At 41.9% G+C, this 26466-nt stretch overlaps 1 protein-coding gene across 4 annotated transcripts; it reads right to left on the bottom strand.

Moving 5' to 3' along the window:
* Window positions 1–2755: 2755 nt before the first annotated feature.
* Window positions 2756–26329, bottom strand: LOC118664990 (glycine N-acyltransferase-like). Of its 4 annotated transcripts, XM_036325774.1 has the most exons (7): window positions 26115–26227; window positions 22869–23005; window positions 21681–21776; window positions 8554–8661; window positions 7028–7154; window positions 4060–4231; window positions 2756–3847 (listed from the first exon to the last, which is right to left on the bottom strand). In XM_036325774.1, the coding sequence occupies exons 3-7, from the start codon at window positions 21756–21758 to the stop codon at window positions 3445–3447; spliced, it is 888 nt and encodes a 295-aa protein (XP_036181667.1). In that variant the 5' UTR covers window positions 21759–21776; window positions 22869–23005; window positions 26115–26227; the 3' UTR covers window positions 2756–3444. The 4 variants fall into 4 exon arrangements, with proteins under 4 accessions (XP_036181667.1, XP_036181670.1, XP_036181669.1 ...); XM_036325777.1 differs by lacking the exon at window positions 22869–23005 and having other exon boundaries at window positions 26115–26329; XM_036325776.1 differs by lacking the exons at window positions 8554–8661; window positions 22869–23005 and having other exon boundaries at window positions 26115–26221.
* Between the last annotated feature and the right edge of the window lie 137 nt (window positions 26330–26466).

The raw sequence follows: 26466 nt of genomic DNA, 5'->3' as shown, positions 1-26466 counted from the left end.
TTATTTCTTGTCTTGTATCTTTCATTTGCGTGCAGCCCCTCTTCCAGAGCCCGAACCCCGCGGGATGTGGTATCATTCACATCACACCTTCCATGCCCTTTTACGTTCAGAGATTGAGCTGAACTCACTTTGGGGGAGGCCTGGAAAGGGTGACAGGTGTCACAGATGGAAGGATGGAGAATGGAGAGGCAGACACCCTGCTCAATCCCTGCCTGGGTGGGGTCAGGCAGATGAAGGCTGGCCAGCCAGCCCCACAATTGGGTGAGATAATGTCCTCTGTGTCCACCTCTCACCCCATGGGCCCAGCCACTCCCTTCAGCTCCAGGAAGCTCTCTGCATTCCAGGACAGTGTGCTCTGCCCTCATATTCTGCTAACCCTAAATGAGGAGGAAGAAAGCAGTTGGCCCACAGACAACTACACAGAAAAATAGGGCTCATGGCTGGCAAGTGCAGTGGCAGTGGCGGGAGCCTCTCTTGCCTCCATGGCAGTGCTAAGGAGCAGTGAGCTGAGTGGTAAGGAGCAGCAAGCAGGTGGGCGGTAAGGAGAGAGGGGTCCCGGACTGCGAGAGGAATTTCCAACTGCTGGCTTAGGCCCATTCCCCACAAGGAATGGGCCTAAGCCAGCAGGTGGACATCCCCTGAGGGGTTCCAGATTGCAAGAGGGTGCAGGCTGGGCTGGGGGAACACCCCCTCCAGTGCACAAATTTCATGCCCTGGGCCTCTAAGTCCTATATCTTAAAACCCTAATATGCAAATTGACTGAACAGTGGAACAACCGGTCTCTATGACATGCACTGACCACCAGGGGCAGACGCTCAATGCAGGAGTTCTTCCCTGGTGGTCAGTGTGCTCTCATAGGAGGAGCCCCACTCAGCCAGAAACCAGGCTCATGGCTGACGAGCACAGCAGTGGTGGTGGTAGCCTCTCCTGCCTCTGCAGCAGCGCTAAGGACCAATTGGGCATCCCCCAATGGGTCCAAAACTGCAAGAGGGTACAGGCTGGGCTGAGGAACCCCCTACCCAGTGCATGAATGTCGTGCACTGGGCCTCTAGTATAGTCAATAATCCTATATAATAAAGAGCTAATATGCTAATTAGACCAGATGGTAGGTCAACCTTCTGGAATGACCTGCCAGAACAACCAGTGGGCAAGGGGCAGGGCCAGCGAGCCTGCGCTGCGCAGTCAGCTATGGTGGGCCTGGCACCCCCCCTTTCACAGAGATGGTGGGAGAGGCAGCAGCGTGGGCCTGGTCCTTCCACAGAGATAGCCGCAAAGGAGCTGGCCAAAGCCATAGTCAGACATCCCCTGAGGACTCCCAGGCTTCCAGAGGGATGTCTGACTGAGAGCTTAGTCCCGATCCCCTGAGGAAAAGGCCTAAGCTGTCAGTCGGACATCCCCCAAGGGGTCTCAGACTGCAAGAGGGTATAGGCCGGGCTGATGGAAACCCAAGTGCACAAATTTTTGTGCATTGTGCCTCTAGTAATATATAGCTGCAGTGAATATAAAGTATTGAATGTCTACTGAATTAAAAAAATAATTTTATGAAATATGACATATCAATTAGAAAAAAATTTATGTTGCCCTAGCCAGTTTGGCTCAATGGATAGATTGTTGGCCTGGGGACTAAAGGGTCCCGGGTTCAATTCTGGTCAGGGCACATACCCAGGTTGCAGATTGATCCCCAGTAGGGGACATACAGGAAGCAGCTGATCAATGATTCTTTCTCACCATTGAAATTTCTATTTCTCTCTCCCTCTCCCTTCCTCTCTGAAATCAATAAACATTTATTTTTAAAAATTTACATTATAACTATTAAGGCAAAACAATATATCTAAGAAGTGTGCAATATTAATTTTCATCTATAGTTCTATGGCTCCTGGACCAGCAGCATCAGGAAATTTGTTAGAAATGTGAATCTGGAAATCTACCCCAAATCCACTGAATCAGAAAATCTAGGGGTGAGGCCCACTATTTGTATTAACAATCCCCCTAAGTGATTCAGATGCATCCTCAAGTGAGAGAACCTAAACTCCTAAACCAGTGGCTCTCAACTGAAGCTGATTCTGCCACCCGGGGAGGTTATCAAGAGCTGGAGACATTTTTAGTTGCATAACTGGAATGGAAAGTGTTACTGACATCCAGTGGGTAGTGAGCAGGGATCCTGCACCATATCCTCTAAATACAAAGGATGGACCCATGAGAAAAAAATTGTCCACTCTATAACGCCCATTGTACCAAGGTTGAGAATCCCTTCTCTAAACTGAGCCTCCACTCTTTTGAGTGGATAAGAAATTAAACCTCACACATTGGTTTCTCTGTTTTTGGGGCCTTCATCCTCAATTCTACAGCCTAATTCTAGTTGTAGTTGGACCGAAAGCAAACAGGTTCTTAATCCAGATGACTATCTTCAGTCCAGTTTTCTCTTTGTTGCCCAGTGCCAAGGTTTAGTGCTGTTCCTATTGAAATGTTGGGGCAGGAAACTCTCCCAACTACCCTGATCCAACCAGGACAAAACTTGCTCAACACCATCAACCAGACTTTCCCATGAGACTATTGTCGGGTCTGCATAGAATTTAGGCATCCTGAAATAATGTGCCAAGGTCAAGTGAAACAGTAGGTACTCATGATGTACTGCCCTCCCCCTAAACTTCAGTCTTCTCAATAAATAGCCACCTCCCTGGGTCTGGGTCTTCCCACTCTCCATAAACCAACCCAGGCTCTTCCCATCATAAACCACTTCACTTCAACTTGTACAATCAAACACAAAATCTCTTTATTGTTTGGGGTTTGGGTGGATTTAGAAAGCTCTGCTGTTAGAAGCAACATTGAATCATTTTCCTTGGTGTGGGAGTGAGGAGGAGTCAGGCTAATATAAGTTAGTCTGTTTCTTCGAAACTCTCCCTGCCATATCATGTACACTATGTTTAACCTGGTATTTCATACATATTAGTGTGTAATCCTTTAATGTATGGACAGAGCAGCAGAGGAGAGGATAATCTCTACAGACCTACTGAGCAGAGTGCACTTGCTGATCATTAGGAGAAATACCATAGAAAGAGAGAAGAGTAAGTCATAATGCTCAGAAACTAGTATTACCTCTCTCTGGAAAATCTGGCAAGGCTCTACAGATCCACACAATAGGAGTTCTAGGAGAAGCCATTCTGGGCAGCATGCAGCTGATGAGAGTGTCATGGAGATCCCCAGAAGCGTGGGGGAACTAAACCATGTGGAGTGCCTGGGGCTGCTTCAACCTGATACACCTAAGGGAAGCCAGCAGTGACTTGAGTGCAGGGACCATGGTATTGGACATTCACACTGCCTCCCCAGAGCCCACTGCTTTACTGATAATTACAATTATGTACAATTTATTCTTTCTCTCTGCCCACCCATCCATTGCTCCAGCCACATGTTGGGGCCCATCTGACACTTGTTTGTAGGACGGCGTCACAGAGGCACACAGTACCACTGATTCCAGGTACAAGGCATGCGGATATGATGCAGATTGTAACTCATTTTCTGCATTATTTTGTTATTCTTGTCAGTGTGAGAATATATGGGGAAGCCAAGGTTGTTAAGAGCCTGGGTCTGGATATAGATGACATAGGAGATGAGGCCCTGCTTCCGGTACTCAGGCAGGGTGCCTGCCATCCGTATCTCTCCTGTCTGGTCCATCAGGTCCCAGCACACAGGGTTCCCCTCAGGCCCCAGCAGACAGAACGTGGGGAACTTCTGGATACAGCACTCGATGAATCTCTGGCTCTTCTCATTGCCACCAAAATGCCAGAATTTATTCACCAGGGCAGCATGGGTAACATCCAGGGATGAGAGTTTAAACATTTCTTGATTGCTATGGAAGTTCCAAGAGAAAAGTAAAGTTCATGAGTACTTATTATATCTGTTCTTGTCTGTATTGTCTATGATACATTTCTGAAAACAATGATTTGGCTGCTTTGAAGAATATTGACTGTAGGGAAGCAGGAGTGAAAGCAGGAAGAGAAGTTGGGAGGCTACTTCAGGAATGGGAGGTGTGAGTAGTCCCATGACTTTTCTCAAACTTACATGGCCTTGGGTTTGCCACCACCAGGTGGTAAGTTCTTTACATCCAACAGAGAAGGAATCAGTTTCTTTACAGTGTCAGCCACCACATAGAGAAAGCGCTCTGTGTGCTTGACTTTGAAGGATTTGCTGGCTGCGAGATTTTGTATTACCTCATTCAGGTTGGGCTGGGAACCTAGATGGGGTTTAGAAGAGTCATGCAATTATTTCAGTACATTTTATGGTGAAGCTGTCCAGTAGAGTGGTAAATGTCTACATTTACAGTCTAAAAACCTATGTTCTGGCTTGGTACTGCCAATGTGTGATCGAGCATCATGTAGTCAAGACTTGTGCAATGAACATCCTCAGAGATTCATTCACAACCATGGTCATACAATTTGTGGCAATGCCAAGACTGGAACCAAATTTTCTGGGCTACATGACTGTATTGTTTTCATAATCACAGGAGGGGCATTATTAAAACAGTAGTAGCAAACATCTCTTGTGTGTTTACTCAGTTCATAGTATGGCAGATTGTTGCAGGAATAACCCACAATGTGCCCATGTCTCTTTGTATCTTTTTCCTGGAATAGTCCCCTCCTGCATTGCATCTGACCTTGGCCATATGGCTTGCTTTTGCCAATGGAAAAGAGTAAATTCAATGTAGGGAGAGGCTAAAGAGGGCTTGCACCAGGGGCTTTCATCGTGCTCCTGGTTTCGTTGAGACCAACACCATATGGATAGGATTAGGGTAGTCAGCTGAGGACTTGTGCTCCTATCATGCTGTCACCAAGGTGGCCAGCACCAATAGCCAGAACTGTCATTTAGGCATGTGAGTGAGACCATGCTAGAGCAACCAGCTCAGAGTCCATCCATAAATACCCTGCAGCCACATGAGTAAATCTGGGTTAAACCAGCAGAAGAACTGTCTTGCAAAGCCCAGCCCAAATGTTGATTCACAGAATTCTGAGGTTTGCTTTTCAGTCCAAGTTAATTGACACATCCAAGTATTGTGCTAAGCCAGTGGTCAGCAAACTGCTGCTCGCGAGCCACATGCAGCTCTTTGGCCTCTTGAGTGTGGCTCTTCCACAAAATACCAAGTGCGGGCGTGCATGTACAGTGCAATTGAAACTTTGTGGCCCATGCGCAGAAGTCGGTATTTTGTGGAAGAGCCACACTCAAGGGGACAAAGAGCCACATGTGGCTCGTGAGCTGCAGTTTGCTGACCACTGTGCTAAGCAATTTCTATTCAACATTTCACCTAATCTTTTCAATTCCCTTGTGCTTTAGCTACCATTATCCTCATCGTATCTAATAAAAGACAAAAAGCGTAATTAACCATACCTCTTTTATGCTTCCCATTGGATAATCAGCAAGATATGCAAATTAACTGCCAACAAAGAAGGTGGCCAGCAGCCACACAGCTGAAGCAAGCAGGAGGCTTGCTTGCTCCAGTGATGGAGTGAGCCAAGGTTCCCTGCCTGCCGCGGCCTGGCTCTCAGCTCCAAAAGCAACAGCTCCAAAAGCAACAAAGTTTCAACTATAGAAGCCAAACAAACCCCAGATACCTGCTTTCAGCCAGCCGTGGTCTCAGAGCTGGGAGCGCCAGTGATGGCAACAGAGTTTCAATTATAGAAGGTAAGTAAATCCCAGAATAAAAAAAAAAAGAAAAAAAGGAGAGGCTGGGAGCTTCAGTCACCGGCCAGCCTGAAAACAGCCATCAGCCCCTCACCCAGGCTGGCCAGGCACCCACGCGGGACCCCCACCCTGATTTGGGACACCCTTCAAGGCAAACCAGCCAGTCCCCCGCCCCCCCTTCACCAGGCCTCTATCCTATATAGTAAAAGGGTAATATGCAAACTGACCCTAACAGCAGAAAGACTGCGAATGACTGGTCACTATGACACACACTGAACAGCAGGGGGCAGATGCTCAGTGCAGGAGCTGCCCTCTGGTGGTCAGTGCACTTTCACAGGGGGGAGCTCTGCTCAGCCACAAGCCAGGCTGATGGCTGCCAGTACAGTGGTGGTGGTGGGAGCCTCTCCTGCCTCCTTGGCAGCGCTAAGGATGTCCGACTGCAGCTTAGGTCTTCTCCCCGCTGGCAAGTGGACATCCTCTGAGGGCTGCCGGGCTGCCAGAGGGATGTCTGATTGCTAGTTTAGGCCCAATCCCCCGGGGAGCAGGCCTAAGCCAGCAGGTGGTCATCCCCCGAGGGGTCCCAGACTGTGAGAGGGCACAGGCTGGGCTGAGGGACTCCCCCCAGCCCCAAGTGCACAAATTTTTGTTCACCGGGCCTCTAGTTTTTATATATTATCTCAGGGAACATATGTCATATGGCTAAGATGATATAGCAAGTGACAGACAAATGCCGTCCTAGGGAGTGTGATTCTGGATGGCATGCTCATAACCATGACGGTTTCCTTAATGACCAAGAGGTGCTTTAAGGCAGAACTTGTCATTCTTATTCCAGGCATGGAAAGCCCTGGGACCTGAGGAGAGCTCTGCTCTGGCACCCAATCAGCCTAGGCCCGTGGTCAGCAAACTGTGCCTCGCGAGTCACATGCGGCTCTTTGGCCCCTTGAGTGTGGCTCTTCCTAAGCCTTAGGAGTACCCTAACTAAGTTAATAACAATGTACCTACCTATATAATTTAAGTTTAAAAAGTTTGGCTCTCAAAAAAATTTCAATCATTGTACTGTTGATATTTGGCTCTGTTGACTAATGAGTTTGCTGACCACTGGCCCTAGGCAATTCTGGATATGTCTGCAAATATGGCATAAATTCTTGGCTATCAAGGCGTTATGTTGTTTCCCATATGTAGCCCATTGTTTTGCAAGTTTGAGGGTGTTTCCCCCCATTACAGGTATATTCACAGCTGAGTAAAAAAACTGACAGCAGGCTGACGGTCTGAAGTACGGAGAAAGATAAGAGTCATAGTGGAAATTATCAGGGCAGAGAAGTGAGTCAGCACACTTCCTACTCTTCTTACTTACTTTGGATCTGCAAATGCTGTTTCCAATTGATGACTTCTGGTGAGCCAAGCAATTCCTGACAGTTCTTCGGGTCCTTGGAGTAGATTTGGTAAGTATTGGTGTAATGATCCCAATTATCAACCATCTCCTGTTGTCATTGGTGATCGGGAAATAATGCAAATTCCATGTAGTTCATGATTGCAATACTTTTTTTTATTCCTTTGCAATGTGACATATTTAAGTACTAAAATATTGGTATTTTTATTGATGCATTACAATTATTTCTGAATCATTTAAATCGTGTGATCAAGATGAGAGACTCAAGTATTCAATTTATGATGTAAAATTTCAGAACAATACCATTTTTACCCATATATTGCATTAAAATACCAAATTAAACAAAGACATAACTACTTAGACAGCATTCTTCTGTATTTCCATCCTCCTCAGGATGATCTACAAACAGTTGACAAAGAAAGCTTCTATTGCAAGAATAAATTTTACTACATTTGAAACAGTTGCAGAACACAAAAACTATGAACATGACAGTTTCAAATTTGGTTGTAGATTACTCTGGATTAAAATCTCCATCTATATTTAATGAAGCCAAAGAAGATGAAATCTGATTAGAAATGCATTCTTAAAACAATACTATGGTTATACTCATTGTAGTTCTAGAAGAACAAAGAAACTGCTTACTTAGAAAGATCCCCTAAAATTATTAAAAAACAGATGAGATTGTTAAAAGAAGGAGACACAGGAAAATATTACCAGGACTAGTGCAGAATTAAACAGCCTTTTTTTTTTTACATAGTTAGAAAATGTACAACATACACTCAGTAAGCAATGATACCACTAACATATTTAAAATAAAAGTTATAATTATTTAATTTATTTTATAATTTTATGTCAGTTCAGTTTTTGCTATTAACATAAATTTATTCATTTTATATATTGTCTAACTTAGTGGCTTTAGAAGTAATTTTTATTTGTCTGAAAGATATACTACTTGTATTTGTTATAAATTGATCATTTCACTGGATGTTTTAAAGTGAACTTATAATTTTTGTTTTTGATATAGAGTTGCACTAATTTTTAAATGTTTTCCCAAAATGTATATGGAAATTCTAGTATTATGAATTTACTTTTTAGAATCACCCCAACTCATTGTCCTGCCCTTTCTATGTTCTCTTTTCCTTCTCAGCCTAAAAAAATATAATTATCTACAAAATATAGTTCAGGTAAAGGTTCCACTAAGATGTGCCTCCAAGCTTTTCCTGTGCCCTCCATCTTCAACCTCCACAGTTCAATCAGCTTCTGTCTGTGCTATTTCTGTATGTTGTGCATCATCTGTTGTTACACACTTCTTATCAAATTATAATTTACTTGCTTAGCCACCTTTTCCTCCAGAAGGTGAGCTACTTGAGGATGAGGATTTTTTCACCATCACTGTGATTTATTTCTCTTTTCCTTGGTTCTACATTGCCATGTGCATTGTAGGCACATATAGCAAATACAAGTGTATGATTCCACATCTGGCATCCTACCTGTTCCTGAGGGCGGACAACCACTGTATTAAAATCAGGCCACTTGTCCACCAGGGCCTTTAGCTTGAATGGGTTTCCCTGGTTCATGTGGAAAACAGTCCCATAAACCTGTACATGATGAGAAAGTGAGAAGGTCAGTTTATTAGGAAGAGATGGCTCAGTGCCCTGTTTGATCAAGATAAGAATTATTTCTATGGAGAGAAACCAAGATTGTGGCATAGGTAAACACTGGAAATTGCTGCCTCACGCAATCACTTCAAAAATACAACTAAAAGACAAAATGGACATCATCTAGAACCACAGGAAGGCTGGCTGAGTGGAAATACTACAACTAGAAGGAAAGAGGAAAGCACACTGAGACTCAGAGGAGGTGTGGAAGTAAAGTGCAGAGGTACAGAGGCGCACGTGAAAAGGGCTGGCAACTGAGGATGCGGTTGTCTTTTTCAATCCGGAGGGAGTCTCAAGCTCCTGATTGCTCTGAACTCCAGTTCCAGGCAAGTCTCTGGGGACACAGACTCATATGGGGAGAAACTGGACTGTCTGGCATCGGTCGGAACTCAAGGGCGGCTTTCTCTCAGAGGTGCTTGCAGCTATTACCAGGACACTGAGACATGAGGCCTCTTAGGGTAGGACTGAAGATCAGCCATAACTGTTTGCTCCACCCTGTTGATTCCCTGAGACCCCGCCCCACCCAAGCTGTGCCCAGAGGCTTGTCATATGAAAGGCCTGGCCCTTTTCAATCTGAAAATTACCTAACAAACTTCATCTGGGTCAGAGAGACCGAGAACTTCCAAAAGAAGTCCCAAGGCCCCACAGCAGCTTGCATTGCTTCACAGCTGGGCCTCATCTGGGCACCTCCAAACCCCAAACAAAGAAGAGGAATCTGAAGATCTCTCCATAGCTCCTGCGAGGTAGCCTCAGGCAGAGGCTAAATTAGCACCTCCTTAGAAATCCAAGAGCCAGTGTACCCAGTGGTCAGAATGTGACCATCCAGATTACAACTCCTCAGATCCATAAGGGACACACTCAGGGGGCAGACTCAGTGAGCACCAAAGCCCCACTGGAGCAAGTCTTGCCCCAGAAGGGTGTCTCCAGCACAGAAGTTCTCCCACTGCAGACACAGCTGGTTCTCACAGCCAATTGGCCTGGAGGTCAGTTCCTCCCAGTGATACCTACAACAATCAAGACTTAACTACAACAAGCCTGTGCACAAAGCCCACAAAGGGGTGCACCAAGAGTGTCCACCTCAGGTAATTGGGGAGGCTGAGCCACTGGGCCCTATAGGACACCTAGCACAGAAAGCCACTCTATCAACACAGGGAAGCATAAAAAATGTGGAGACAAAGAATCAGGTCACAAATGACAGAAATGGAGGAAAGCAAACTACTGAATATAGAGTTCAAAACCACACTTATAAGGTTTTTCAAGAATTTTCTAGAAACCGCCGATAAATTTGATGAGACCCTCAAGAAATCTAGTGAGACCCTTGAGGTTATGAAAAAGAACCAACTAGAAATTAAGCATACAATGACTGAAGTAAAGAATATTGTACAGAGTTCCAACAGCAGACTAGAGGATTGCAGGAATCAAGTTAAAGATTTGAAATACGAAGAAGCAAAAAACAACAAACCGGAAAAACAAAAAGAAAAAAGAATCCAAAAATATGAAAATAGTGTAAGGAGCCTCTCGGACAACTTCAAGCGTACCAACATCCGAATTATGGGAGTGCCAGAAGAAGAGAGAGAGAAAAATATTGAAAACCTATGTGAAGAAATAATGACAGAAAACTTCCCCTACCTGGTGAAAGAAATAGACTTACAAGTCCAGGAAGCACAGAGAACCCCAAACAAAAGGAATCCAAAGAGGACCACACCAAGACACATCATAATTAAAATGCCAAGAGCAAAAGACAAAGAGAGAATCTTAAAAGCAGCAAGAGAAAGACAGTCAGTTATCTACAAGGGAGTGCCCATATGACTGTCAGCTGATTTCTCAACAGAAACTATGCAGGCCAGAAGGGAGTGGCAAGAAATATTCAAAGTGATGAATACCAAGAACCTACAACCAAGATTACTTTACCCAGCAAAGCTATCATTTAGAATTGAAGGTCAGATAAAGAGCTTCACAGACAAGAAAAAGCTAAAGGAGTTCACCACCACCAAGCCCGTAGTATATGAAATGCTGAAAGGTATTCTTTAATGTGGGGAGCCAATATAGAGTTAAGCCTCAGACTGACCTGTTGGCAAAGTCACAAACAAGTCCCAGCTTAGAGGGCACAGTCCTCTTAGCATAATTAGGCTTGACCTTATAACACTCCCTAGATCTTATCTGGGAAGCTAATGGGCTGAGGGAAGTGCAGGAAGTGTAACTATGGTCAAAACAAGTGAAACTCAGAAGAACAGTGTAACTATGGTAACCACTACCTTGTTTACTTCTGACTATAAAATAGTTGGTGCGGCCTGAGCACCGGTGGAAGTCCTTCCTCTTGACTTGGACTTACCCGCCTGGCCCCCCAATATTCCCAAATTATCTCTTGTCTTTTCTCTTTCATTTGTGTGAGGTTCCTCTTCCAGATCCTGAACCCTGAATCATGTGGGACATGGAGGGAAACATTTACAACACTTTAAGAAGAGGAAGAAGAAGAAAAAGGTAAAGATAAAAATTATGAACCACAAATACACATCTATCAACAAGTGAATCTAAAAATCAAGTGAATAAATAATCTGATGAACAGAATAAAGAATAAAATGGTGAATATAATAGAATCAGGGGCATAGAAAGGGAGTGGACTGACTATTCTCGGGGGGGTAAGGGGTGTGGGGGGTGCGGGAAGAAACTGGACAAAAATCGTACACTTATGGATGAGGACAGTGGGGGGTCGTAAGGACAGAGGGTGGGGTGGGAACCAGGTGGAGGGGAGCTATGGGGGGAAAAAAGAGGAACAACTGTAGTAATCTGAACAATAAAGATTTAATTTAAAAAATTACAAAAAAATAAAAAGAATTATTTCTATGAAATTACGGTAAGTAACTGGTAGGGCACCTGCTTCAAACTGTCTACTTTATTACTCCAATGGAAATAGATTTTGGGGTTAAATCACAGGAACATTATAAAAATATAGTCAAGTATACAGATATATAAAATAAATTAATTAAAAATTATTCACATTCACAATGTAGAATTTAGTGACATATTTTTCCATTTTATTCCACTTACTTACATAGTTACACCTAATGTACACTAATAAAAGACAAAGATGCTAATTGACTGTACCTTCTCTATGCCCACCAGCCAATCAGAAGAGTATGCAAATTAACCCAACAAAGATGGCCGTTAAATTTGCATACTGCAGGTGAGGTGGACAGCGTTAGACACCGCCCATAAGATCCAGGCTGCAGATTGGGGACCGGGGAGGCAGGGCGGGCAGCGCCAGATGCCACCCGGGGAGGCGGAGCCAGCAATCACCCTAGCCAGAGGCCTGAGACCTGGTCAGGGGCGGAGCCAGCGACCACACAGGGCTGGGGATCCCCTGCCCAGACCTAATGCCTGGCCAGAGGCCTGAGGCCTGGGAAGGGGTGGAGCTGGCGATCTCTTGGGGCTGGGGGTCCCCTGCCCAGGCCTAAGCCCCAGCCAGAGGCCTGAGGTCTGGGAGGGGTGAAGCTGGTGATCGCTTGGGGCTGGGGGTCCCCTGCCCAGGCCTAAGCCCCAGCCAGAGGCCTGAGGCCTAGGTAGGGGTGGAGCCAGTGATCACATGCGGCTGGGGGTCCCCTGCCCAGGCCTAACGCCCCAGCCACAGGTTTGAGGCCTGGGTAGGCGATTGGAGCAGGCTGGGGGTCTCCTGTCCAGGCCTAATGCCCTGGCCAGAGGCCTGAGGCCTGGGCAGGGGCGGAGAGGGCCATCGGAGTGGGCTGGGGGTCCCCTGCCCAGGCCTAATGCCCCTCTGGCCAGGGCAGGGGCGGAGCCTGATATCTGAGGGGGTTGGGGGTTCCCTGCCCAGGCCTAGCACCCTAGCCAGAGGCCTGAGGCCTGGGTAGGCGATCGGAGTGGGCTGGGGGTTCCTGGTCCAGGCCTAACACCCGGCCAGAAGCCTGAGGCCTGGGCAGGGGCGGAGGCTGTTATCAGAGCGGGCTGGGGGTCCCCTGCCCAAGCCTAAGGCCCCGGCCAGAGGTCTTAGGCCTGGGCAGGCAATCAGAGGGGACTGGGGGTCCCCTGCCCAGGCCTAATGCTCCTCTGGCCTGGGCAGAGGCAGAGCCTGCTATCGTAGCGGGCTGGGGGCCCCTTGCCCAGGCCTAACGCCCAAGCCAGAGGCCTGAGGCCTGGGAAGGGGCAGAGCTGGCAATTGCAAGGGGCTGGGAGTCCCCTGCCCAGGCCTAATGCCCTGCCTAAGGCCTTAGGCCTGGGTAGGGGCCGAGCCGGTGATTGGTGTGAACTACAGAGAAAACACCTTTTCTGACCGCTCATTGGCTAAGCTCCCTGTATGCCACTGGTAATATTCTTAGGAACTTGGTTAATAAGAATCCAAGAAGGTGATGTAGAGTTTTTCCACCTCACTCCTGGAGAAAAAAAAATGAAGGTCTGCTGCTGAAGGGGCTAAGAAATATCATATCCTGCCCTTGCCGGTTTGGCTCAGTAGATAATGCCTCGGCTTGCCTACCACAGGGTCTGGGTTCAATTCTGACCAAGGGCATGTACCTAGGTTGCAGGCTCTTCCTTGGCTGGGGCCCAGGTCAGTGCTCATGCAGGAGGCAACCAATCAAAGAGTTCCTTTCACTTTGATGTTTCTCTCTGTCTTTCCCTTTCTCTTCCACATTCTCTAAAAATCAATGGAAACATATCCTCAGGTGAGGATAAAAAATAATAAAAAATTATTTTTAATAATATCCTATGAAAGACACATCTTGAGATCTTGAATGGCTTTTTTCGGAAGCGTATACATCCAGAGACCCTGCAACCATGGCATCCAGGAATCAGCTACTGACCCAGAAACACTGGATCTAAAGCAGCGTGAATACGTGGACTCAGAGGAGCCCTGCTCCTCCTCACGGAAAGGATTGCCCAATTGGGGCCACTCGCAGAGACTGCAGGGAAAAGTTGTTTTTGTGGAATCTGGGAATCAGAGCTGGGAGTAACAATAAAAGAAACAGCTCTGTGGCAGAAACAGCTCTCCCAAACTACTGGCTAGAGAGGACTTATAGCCTCGGAGGTCAATCCAGAAACACTGCCACCCAGAGGCTGAACCACAAACTGACTCTTCTGTAAACACAAATAAAGGTAGTCTGGGAAATAAATACGGCCTGCTTTAAAATCAGGACTGTGGTTTACAACACGGAGGAACAGTGTATCGCAGGGAACTTCAACACTCTCCTGAATACCTGACAGGACTAAGGCGTGTCAAACAGAAGAGTAGAGGAACTGAAGGACCTTCACTACTGCACATTTTTATTTATTTATTTTTTTCACCTTTTACTTAAGAAACTAATTTTTTTTTCTTTTTTCATCACCTGATTTTACCTTTTTAATTACTACATATTTATTTTTAACCAGTATTATTACTACTACCATTTTACTTCTTTTAAAAGTGTCATTATATTTTCTCTTTATCTTATTTTGGGATTAGTGTTCTAAATTCTATTTTCATCTTTCCTTTAGCATCATTTTACTCTACCTCAACTTTACCTTTACGCCAAAACTCTCCTCCTCACTTTTCCCCTTTTGTTGTCCTGTTTCTCTTACCCTATTCCTGCTTTAGATTTTCTCTATTCCTTCTTTTTACCCCCTGTTAAAATTTCACACTACTTATATATCTAATTTCCAATCCCACGCTCTAAATCCATATACACCTCTCTCTTCTCTTTCTTCACTATCCACATTTTTTTCTCTCTCTCTGTCATTTGGTTGTTGTTTACTTGATTGTTCAGTATATTGGGTTTTTTTTATGCTTGTTTGCGAGATTGTTTTGCTTTTTCTTTCTATTTTTCTGTTTTTGTTTTTCTTTTTTTTTTTACCGGTTATTTTATTTATTTATTTTTTTGCTCCTGCTTTCCCTCGCCTCACTTGATATCAATTGTTGTTTGTAGTTTGCATTCTGTTGCTGGAATTTGTTGGGATTAGTGGCTGTTCTATTGGAGTTTTCTCCACATATAAATAGTTTCTTCCCCTCTTCTATTTCATTCTCTTTCTTTTCTCTATTACTTTTTTTCCTTTTCCCAATTTCATTTTTGCACTCCTTTTTTTCTTTTTTTTCCTCTTTTTTCTTTTTCTCTTCTTTCTTCATTATCCCCTAATTCTCTTTGATCTGGTGGTCACCTTTATTTGGGGTTATTAGATTCATGAATACATTTGTGTTCAGTGCCTTGTGCTTTGTGCCTTGTTGTGTTGTATTTTATGCCTTTAAATAAATGCAGCAGAGAGAGAACTACATAACCAAACACCTGGAAAAAAGAGGTCATGGGGAGACAAAGAAACAGCCCGCATATGAAAGAAAAACAGGCATCACCAGAAAAGGAAGTAAACAAAATGGAGGCAATGGAGGCAAGCAACCTGTCAGAGAAAGAATTCAGAGAAATGGTCATAAGGTGGATGAAAAGAATAGAAGACAAATTCAACAATATGTGTAAGAACCAAGAGGAAATGAAGAAGAACCAAGAAGAAATGAAAAATGACATCACTGCTATAAAGAACTCAATAGAAAGCATCAACAGTAGACTAGAAGAAGCAGATGACCACATCAGTGAGCTAGAAGACAAAGTAGGAAAAAATACCCAAGCAGAGCAGCTTCTAGAAAAAAAAATTAAAAAGCAGGAGGAGAGCCTAAGAGAACTTTGGGACAACACAAAACAAAACAACATCCACATAATAGGGGGAGCAGAAGGAGAGGAAACTGAGCAAGAAATAGAAAACCTGTTTGAAAAAATAACAACAGAAAACTTCCCTGATATAGGGAAGAAAAAGCTCACACAAATCCAAGAAGCTCACAGAGTCCCAAACAAAATGAACCCCAAAAGACCAACACCAAGGCACATTATAATTAAATTGGCAAACACTAACGACAAAGCAAGAATCTTAAAAGTGGCCATAGAGAGACAGAAAGTTACCTACAAAGTATCCCCCATCAGGCTAGCAACTGATTTCTCAACAGAAACGCATCAGGCAAGAAGGGAATGGAATGAAATATACAAAGTCATGCAAAGGAAGGGTCTGAATCCAAGAATACTGTACCCAGCAAGGCTATCAATCAAAATTGAGGGTGGAACCAGGAGCTTCACAGACAAAAAAGGACTACGGGAATTCATTATCACCAAACCAGCAGTGCAATAAATGCTAAAGGGTCTGCTGTAAAAAGAAAAAATAGGAAATGAAGAAGAAACACAGGGGTAAAGAATAAAAATGGCGACAAACATGTATCTATCAATAATAACTTTAAATGTAAATGGATTAAATGCCCCAATCAAAAGACATAGGGTAACTGAGTGGATAAGAAAACATGACCCATATATCTGCTGTCTACAGGAAACCCACCTCAGAAAAAAAGACGCACACAGACTGATGGTGAAGGGATGGAAAAAGGTTTTTCAGGTGAATGGAAGTGAAAAAAAAGCTGGGGTAGCAATATTATATCTGAAAAATTAGATCTCAAAGTGAAGGACATAAAAAGAGATAAGGAAGGCCACTTCATAATACTAAAGGGAGCAATCCAACAAGAAGAAATAACTCTGGTAAACATATACACAACCAGTATAGGAACACCCAAATACATAAGAAAACTTCTGGAGGGGATCAAGGGAGAGATTAACAGCAATACAATCATAGTAGGGGACTTTAACACCCCACTATCACCATTGGACAAATCCTCTAAATAAAAAATCAGCAAAGAAACATCAATCCAAAATGACTCAGTAGATCAGATGGAATTAATTGACATCTTCAGAACATTTCATCCCAAAGCCACAGAATATCCATTCTTCTCAAGTGCACATGGGTTATTTTCAAAGTTAGACCATATCTTGGGTCACAGGCAAAGTCTCTTCAGATTCCAGAAGATAGAAATCATATCAAGCATCTTCTCAGATCACAATGGCATAAAACTGGAAATCAACTACAATAAAAACAATCCAAAAAAATCAAACACATGGAGACTAAATAGCATGCTATTAAACAATGACTGGGTTACCAGAGAGATCAAAGAAGAAATAAAAAACATCATGGCAACAAGCGACAATGAAAACACAACAATACAAAATCTATGGGATACAGCAAAAGCAGTCTTGAGAGGGAAGTTCATAGCTCTACAAACCTACTGCAAGAAACAAGAAACAATGATAATAAATTACCTAACCCTACAACTCAAAGAGTTAGAGAGAGAGCAACAAGAAAAGCCCAGTCTAAGCAGAAGGAAAGAAATAATAAAGATCAGAGCGGAGATAAACGACATAGAGACCAAAAAAACAATACAAAATATCAACAAAATCAAGAGCTGGTTCTTTGAAAGGATGAACAAGATTGATGAACCTCTAGCCAGACTCACCAAAAAACAAAGAGAGAGGACACAAATAAACAAAATCAGAAATGAAAGAGGAGAAATAACAACAGACCCCACAGAAATACAAAGGATTGTTAAAAAATACTATGAACAACTCTACTCCAACAAACTAGACAACCTGGAGGAAATGGACATATTCTTAGAAAAATACAACCTTCCAAAACTTAATCAGGAAGAATCTAAAAATCTCAATAGGCCAATAACTATGGAAGAAATTGAAGCAGTAATCAAAAAGCTTCCAGCAAACAAAAGCCCAGGGCCAGATGGCTTCACAGGGGAGTTTTACCAAACATTCAAGGAAGAACTAAAACCTATCCTCCTCAGACTATTCCAAAAAATTCAAGAGGAAGGAACACTTCCAAGCTCATTCTATGAAGCCAGCATCACCCTAATACCAAAACCAGGTAAAGACAACACAATGAAAGAGAATTACAGGCCAATATCCCTCATGAACATAGATGCCAAAATCCTCAACAAAATCCTAGCAAATCGGATCCAGCAGTACATCAGAAAGATCATATACCATGAACAAGTTGGATTTACCCCAGGGATGCAAGGATGGTACAATATCCACAAATCAATAAAAATGACACATCACATAAACAAATTGAGAGATAAAAACCACATAGTCATATCAATTGATGCAGAAAAAGCGTTTGACAAAATCCAACACCCTTTCTTGATAAAAAAACTCTCAGCAAGATAGGAATAGAAGGATCATACCTCAACATAATAAAAGCCATTATGACAAACCCAGAGCCAACATCATAATCAATGGGCAAAAACTATTCCCCCTAAGAACAGGAACAAGACAGGGATGCCCCCTCTCACCACTCCTGTTCAACATAGTACTGGAAGTACTAGCCATTGCAATCAGACAAGAAGAAGAAATAAAAGGCATCCAAATTGGAAAAGAAGAAGTAAAACTGTCCTTATTCGCAGATGACATGATACTGTACATAGAGAACCCTAAAGGTTCCATCAAAAAATTATTAGACTTAATAAATGAATTCGGCAATGTAGCAGGATACAAAATTAATGTCAAGAAATCTATGGCATTTCTTTACACACAACTTACAGAAAATGAGACTAAAAAAGCAATCCCACTTACCATCACACCAAAAAAATTAAGATACCTAGGAATAAATTTAACTAAGGTGGTAATAGACTTATATGCGAAAACTACAGGACACTGAAAAAAGAGATAGAGGAAGACATAAACAGATGGAAGAACATACCGTGTTCATGGATTGGTAGAATCAACATCATCAAAATGTCCATATTACCCAAAGAAATCTATAGATTCAATGCAATCCCCATTAAATTACCAATGGCATATTTCACAGATCTATAATGAACACTCCAAAAATTCATCTGGAATAAAAAAAGACCTTGAATAGTTGCAGCAATCCTGAGAAAGAAGAACAAAGTAGGTGGAATCCCAATACCAGATATCAAGCTGTATTACAAAGCCACTGTTCTCAAAACTGCCTGGTACTGGCACAAGAACAGACATATAGACCAATGGAATAGAATAGAGAACCCAGAAATCGACCCAAACCACTATGCCCAATTAATATTTGACAAAGGAGGCAAGAGAATACAATGGAGTGAAGACAGTCTCTTCAATAAATGGTGTTGGGAAAATTGGACAGATACATACAAAAAGATGAAACTAGACCACCAACTTACACCATACACAAAAATAAACTCAAAATGGATAAAAGACTTAAACGTAAGACAGGAAACCATAAAAATACTAGACAAATCCACAGGCAGCGAAATCGCAAACATATGCTGAAAGAATTTCTTCTCTGATAATGCTCCTACGGCAATGGAAACTAAAGAGTAAATAAACAAATGGGACTACATAAAAATAAAAAGCTTTTGCACAGCAAAGGAAACCATCAACAAAACAACAAGAAGGCCCACTGCATGGGAGAACATATTTGCCAATGATATCACCGATAAGGGTTTAATCTTCAACATTTACAGGGAACTCATGCAACTTAACAATAGGAAGATAAACAATCCAATAAAAAAATGGGCAACAGACCTCGATAGACACTTTCAAAAGAGGACATACAGAAGGCCGAAAGACATATGAAAACATGCTCAAAGTCACTAATTATACGAGAGATGCAAATCAAAAGAACAATGCGGTATCATCTTACCCCTGCCAGAATGGCTATCATCAACAAATCAACAAACAACAAGTGTTGGAGAGGATGTGGAGAAAAAGGAACCCTTCTGCACTGCTGTTGGAATGCAGACTCATGCAGCCCCTGTGGAAAACAGTATGGAGTTTCCTCAAAAAACTAAAAATGGAACTCCCATTTGACCCTGTGATCCCACTTCTAGGAATATATCCCAAGCAGCCAGAAACACCAATCAGAAAGGATATATGCACCCCTATGTTCATAGCAGCACAATTCACCATAGCTAAGATTTGGAAACAGCCTAAGTGCTCATCAGCAGATGAGTGGATTAAAAAACTGTGGTACGTCTACACAATGGAATACTACGCTGTGGTAAAAAAGAAAGAACTCTTGCCATTTGCAACAGCATGAATGGAACTGGAGAGCATTATGCTAAGTGAAATAAGCCAGTCAGAGAAAGATAAATACTATATGATCCCACTCATTTGTGGAATATAGAGAACTACATAGACTGATGAACAGGGACAGATCCAAAGACAGAGAAACAGCGATCAAACTATCAATCCCCAGAGGGAAAGTAGGGGAGGGTGGGGGTAAGGGGAAGAGATCAACCAAAGGACTTGTATGCATGCATATAAGCCAAACCAATGGACATGGACAACAGGGGGATGAGGACATGAGTTGGGGGGGAGGTTGGGGGTTAATGGGGGGATGAGGACACATTTGTAATACCTTAACCAATAAAGAAATTAAAAAAAAAAAAGAAAGACACATCTTGAAAATGCCTAAAGAAAGTTGTCATTTTTTTCATGGTGAAGGGACTGGAGTCCATGTTGATGAAAACACCTTGGTGGCTGCGGTGACTGGCAGTGGCTGCAGCAGCGGGGTGATGGGGGTGGTGCCTTTCCTTGATCAGCCCCCACAAAGAGAGGCAAGACTGCGGCTTAGGCCCACTCCCCAAGGGGGGCAGGGAGAGGGCCTAAGCCATCAGTAGGACATCCCCTGAGGGCTCCCAGTATGTGAGAGGAGGCAGGCTGGGCTGAGGGACCCCCCCCCCAGTGCATGAATTTCATGCACCAGGCCCCTAGTCTTTTATAATTTCCTTAATTTTGTTTGCTTTAGAGTTAATTTACTCATTTTTTTTTGCTAGTTATAAAGGTGAAAGCTTAAAACATGGATTTGAGAACATTATTCTTTTATAGTACAAGTACTGAATGCTATATATTTCCCACTTATCCTTGCTTAAATTGCGTCCCAAAACTAGAGATGGTGCATTTCCATTTTCATTCCAATAAAGTATTTTCTAATTTTTTGTATGACACTAAAGCATCATTTATTTAGAAGTGTATTGTATAATTTCTAAATATGTAGGCATTTTCCAGATACTTCTCAGGTTTTGTTAAATTTTAAGTTTAATTTCATATTGTTCAAGGATATACTTTATATTATTTCAATTCTTTAAAAAATGTTTTTAAATATCATCTATCTTGGCAAATGTCCAATGTGCATTTAAAAATAATATGTATTCCACTGTTGTTGAGGGAAGTATTCCATAAATATCAGTTAGTTCAAGTTGGCTCATAGTATTGTTCAGTTCTTCCATATCCTTACAGGTTTTATGTCTATTCTCTAAATTATTGAGAGGGGAGTGCTGGATTCTTAAATTACATCTGTGGGTTTCCCTATTTCTTCTTTCAGTTCCATTAGTTTTTACTTCATGTACTCTGAGTCTCTGTATACATTTTAGCATTTTTTTGTCTTTTTGGTGAATTGATAGCTTGATCATAATGCAATGACATTTATCACTGGTAATATTCTAGTCCCTTTTCAACATACATTATTGCAAAAAATAATAAATAAATAAACAACCAAAAAAACCCTCTCTCTGGTAAAAGATCATGTTCCATTTCTAAAACTAAATTTCTGTGTCACCTCAAATTGAACATAATACATTTGGGATTGACAAAATAGAAATTGATCTGTTACTAATTTCAAAGAAGAATCATAATGGTTAACCTTTCATAAGTTACTTGATTGTTTAGAAAAAATAATTTAAACATGAATGTGTTAGTTACAGCCAATTTTGAAATTATGGAAACACTTCCATTGCTATCTGACATTACTCTTAGAAGGGCACAGGGAATGATCTTGGGTCATCACATAGCAAAGATCATAGTGGGTTTATATCATAGTGTTGCCACTCACTACTGGTGTGGTTTTGGTCAAGCCATATAACTGAGCCTCCAGATCTTCTTTGGTTACATCGATATAATATACCTGCCTGGCAGCAAGATGATGTGAACTATGTGAGATGCAAGATGAGTGAGTGCCTGGCATAGAACAGGTGCTCAGTGAATGCTAATTCTCTTTCCCACCTTTTTCATAGTCAGTCAATATTCCTTTTTTCCCCTAGAAGGTTCCACTCTCACCTTTAGGGACTCAGGGAGGAATTTCCTCAAGGATTTCTCTAGCATCTGTAGCAATTGTGGGCCTTGTAATTGGAACATCTTGGCAGGTACCTTATCCTAAAGAGGGGATTAAGAAACATCAAGGAATGAGAAGTGCTAGAAGACATATGGAGACACAAAGCAGACAGAGGAGGCGTTCTAACTAATGGTCTGACCTTTATCCCAGTCATTTCACTGGTGCCCATTCACTAAGTCTTCACCAACTCTAAGGAAGGATAAGCCTGGCAGAAAGCACAGATGCCTCTTTCTGAAATTATTTGTACTGTTTTTAAACTTTAAAAAATATTTCTGAAATTATTATTTTGATTTTTACACCATCCAGCATTCCAATAATTAAGGATTCACAGAGATTAAGAAATATATTCTCTAAGCATGAATGACCATCCTTTGAGATTAAGCTTCCATTAGAAGTTATATGACATAGGGCAAGTTACTTAATTCCTCTGTGCCTTGGTTTTCTTCTCTATAAATGACAATGACTATAGTACCTGCACCACAGAGTAATTGAACAGTTAAATAAATCAGTACATGTAAGCTTCTTAGAACAGTGTCTGGGACATGGTAAGCACTCAATTAATGATTATAATAAGTATCCTGATTATACTAATGATAATGATTATTATCATTAGTAGAAGCAATATTCAACCACACTGTCAGCCAAAAAGTCTATTGAATGACTCTTTTTCTACACAAGAATTTGTGATGAGGTTTAAATGGGGGAGAATTCATGGAATCTGGCATATGGTAAATGAGACATTTAATTTTAAATCTTTACAGGGTGCCTGGCATGGAGTAGTATTCAGTATGTGTCAGCCATTTTTATTATTGTTATTACTTTAACTTAAATAAAGCATATATCTTTTCTTGCTTCTAGAGCAAAAAAAAAATTAAAAAAAAATTAAAGAGCCCTTATATAGGAGACAAATCAATGATGTAATGAAACATTTTCCAAACTCAACTATGTGTTAGAGCCATCTGAAAAAATTAAAATTACTTAATCCTGGTTCTGGTATATTATTATTTAGAAGTTCTTAAGGGAATAGGAGATGTATAATTATATATATTTTTAAAAGTTCTCTGGGCTATTTTTATTACTGTTGTTCCGCTTAATTGAGATATAATTTACATACAGTAAATCCTCAACAATACCTTTCAAATACGTAAAGCAAGAAGACTTGTAGAGCTAATTCTCAAAGCTGGCCAAAATGCTGGGGCCAAAGTGTATTTCAGTAGATGCAATTCTTTGGCAGATGGACAATTTTGAATTTTACTCAAGTCCTCTTATCCTGGAAAACATGAATGATTAAAGAATTTCTTCCACCGAATTTGCATTTCTGAAATGGCTCACTGCAAGCAACCAGCCTTCCCCCATCTGACTTAAGACACATGGCTGTCCTCCTTGTTTACCTCTAATAAAGCCAGATGCTGATGCTCCAAATTGCCAGTGTTTCTCTCATGAATGATTAGCTAATTGTGAATCCCCACTGACATTTCAGAACAAACTGCTTGTTAACCAAACTTGAGTTCATTTTCTCTCCTTCCCTGGACTGAGTCAGCATATAACCCCATTCTTAGTCCCTACCAAGAAGAGGCTGAACTCAGGGTAAAACATTCTCTGAGCTGTATGCTTCCTGCCTCTTTTGCATTTCTCGCTTCCTTGGGGATTCTCTCTAAACCTGTTTACACTTCCCTCGTAAATGGTTAGCAAACCGATCTACCAGGACAAAGTTCTGATGTGCTAACAAAGTGTTAGCGGATTTAACTAAACTTTAAGCCTCTCTCCTCTACACAGGACTGAACTTTGACCCACACTCAGCCTGGGTCCAGCATTGGCAGCAGAAGACCACCCTTGGCAGAAAGATACTCCATGTGTCTTGCTTACTCCTTTTTACAAAAGAAGTTCTAGGGTTCTCCCTGTTGAAGTAGTCTCCCTCCCTATTATAACAGTCCCCTTTCTCCTTCTTGCAATAATCCTTTCAAATAAATTCTCTCCTTCCCTAAGTCTAGAGTTGTTTTCTAGTTAGCAATACTTTGGCCCAGCTTCATTATACGTAAATGGACTTGTGACTAGCCTGGAAATCTAAGTATTAACCTGTTTATTTATTCATTCACTCCATAAACACTGATTGAGACTTTTTACTGAAGTTATTAGGGTTACATTGGTCAATACAATTATGTAGGTTTCAAGAGTGCAGTTCTGCAATACATCATCTGCACATCTGCTCACCATCCAAAGCCTAGTCTCCTTCCAACATCATTTATCCCCCATTTACCTCTTCCACCGGTGCCACCCCAGTTCCCTCTGGTAATCACCATACTATTGATTGAGAACTTTACTATTGTGGCTTTGTAAGGTGTACTTCAGCTTGGCTGGACTATATTTCCTGGAATTCCCTTTGGATTTTATGGGATTCTATGGGGGACTTGGAAGGCAGGATGGAGCCACAGGCTTTTTGTAGCTGACTTGGAGACATGAGGCAGTGGCTGGGCTGGCAAGGGTTTCACTGTCCCCTGGGTTTGCCTTCACCTTCACTGTCATCAGCTGCATGGTGTTCAGCTCCCTAATGAAGGAGCCTGGCTTCTGCAGGGTACCCATTCTCCCAAGGCCAAAGTCAGCAAGAATTGATGAGGTCTCTGTTCCGGTGAGGGCCAGCTTGTGCTGTGGGTTTAGCTTGTTCTTATTCTCTTCCACTTTAAATTAATTTCTCTTTCCCAACTACCTCTTCTAGTAATTCAGTCTTCAGCAGCATATGGGAAGAAACAGCCTACCAAAATTGCTGAACTACCACACAGAAGTGCAGACGGCTGAATCCTGTGACACATCTACTTCCGCTTCTCTTTGAACCCTGACTGAAACACACAACTCTGATCAATAATGTGAGCAACTGTGAGCTTAGAAGAAACTTGAACAAACTATCTTTTAAGAACTCATAAACTAATAAAGGAAATAAAACAGGTGCATAACTAAAGAAAATGCCCCTAAATTACTTCATATATGTGCTGTGGATTTGATGATATTTTGATACAGCCTTTTTTATGGGGGACATTTTGATGTGGTCTGAAACAGAAATAATTTTTCTTTTCAATTTTATAATTAAATTATATTAAAAACTGATTAACTTAGCGTATCCCCAATCCTTACCTCTTCTTGAACTTTATCCCGCCCTTAAACCTAAGGGTGAGGTGTATATAGTGTATATTACTACATAATATGAAGAGCATTTGTCTGTTTTGATTTACTGCATCAAACTGGGATTCTCAAGATGATTGGATCAAGCATGCTGACTAAAAATGGTGGACAAGGAAAATCAAGAGTTTTGCCTAAACTCTATGAGATTTCACAAGAGGGAGCCATTACTTCTAAGTGGAAGTTTATAGGGTTCTCACGGGAGAACTGGGGAGGAGGATGGTGTTAGTTGCCATATCCCTGGGAAGTATAGGCTAACTCCCTCTGTTAGGAACTATGGAGAAAAGTATTCTTATGAGGCTCCAATTGTGTTAAAACTTGGATTTGCAAACCCCTGTAGATATCAGGAGAAAGTCACTGCTGTCTAGATTCATTTATCTACCTACTTTAATGACCATTTAAGGTTCACCCTTGTTCTACTTTTGATGTCCATGAACTTTTGTGAATTAAAATTAACAGATGGGAAAGTACCGCACACAATTTGTTTCTCTTTATAAAAATAATTTACATAAGGAATGACCATCATTATTTTACTACTCTAAGACCCATTCACATGAAAGTTATGATATTTATGGTGCCAAATAGGAGAGTCTTAAAATGAACATGAAAAAGTTAGGAAAATTACAGTTCAGCTGAGATTACTAACATTACATTTATTATCTATGATTTTAAGTTAGCAATTAATCTCATCTGCATTTTAGTCCTTGCACTAGACTATACCTTCTCCTTTTGAAATGTTAAGCAGGGAAATTAATTTTCCTAGTCATTATTTATCCAAGGGAAAAAAAGCTGATTATCTTAGAATGTTACCAAGGATTAAAGAAGATAACGTTTGTATAGTATGTCTACAAACTGCTATATAAATGTCACCTGAATCAGCATATTCCTTCCCAAGGGCTGTTACATTTTCTGCGCAACCAATGGAAAGTTCCCAATTCTTCTCACATTTATTTACCAATCCAAAGCAAAAGCCTGACTTTAGTCAGTCAAGAATTTCTCACAGATCTAGGGTACTGCCCTATACACCCTAGGTTCCTAAAACAGGTTCCTCAAATGGAAGTGCTTTCTTTTCCCCTGCAGAATGCTCAACACAAATGAACCAGAAATGTTCATGCACACCCAGCAGTAGCATTCTGAATCACTCCCCTACAGAGGGGAAGCAAAAGGAGACGAGGGGTCCCAGAGCAATGATTCTCCCTTGTTCTCACCTGCAAAGCTGTTCTCTCATTCAGTCTCTGCAGAGATCCTCGGGGAAAGACAAGAAGCAGCAGATTATTCCAGAAGGTGAAATATGTCCTCTGAGTGTAGTGATCTTGAAAAGTGTACTTTGATCTGATTCCTCCCCCAACAGGTGAGCTGAGGTTCTTAATAGAACCCGTGTAGCACGCTGTGCAATCTTCAGGCAGCAGAGTGTGAGATGGAGAACCTCCCCCTGGGTCCTATGTTCAAGGACGTGGCTCTGTCATCAGGCTGTGCCAACACTTTACTGACCTTTAAACTTTTAAACAAAAAAGTTATAACCAGGAGGATTAGATATAGTGATGTTTGCTGTGTCTCCAA

This window comes from Myotis myotis, unplaced genomic scaffold (genome assembly GCF_014108235.1).
Source record: "Myotis myotis isolate mMyoMyo1 unplaced genomic scaffold, mMyoMyo1.p scaffold_m19_p_10, whole genome shotgun sequence".
NCBI lineage: Eukaryota > Metazoa > Chordata > Mammalia > Chiroptera > Vespertilionidae > Myotis > Myotis myotis.
The sequence above is the reverse complement of the archived record's forward strand: the minus strand, read 5'-3'. Positions and strand labels throughout refer to the sequence as shown.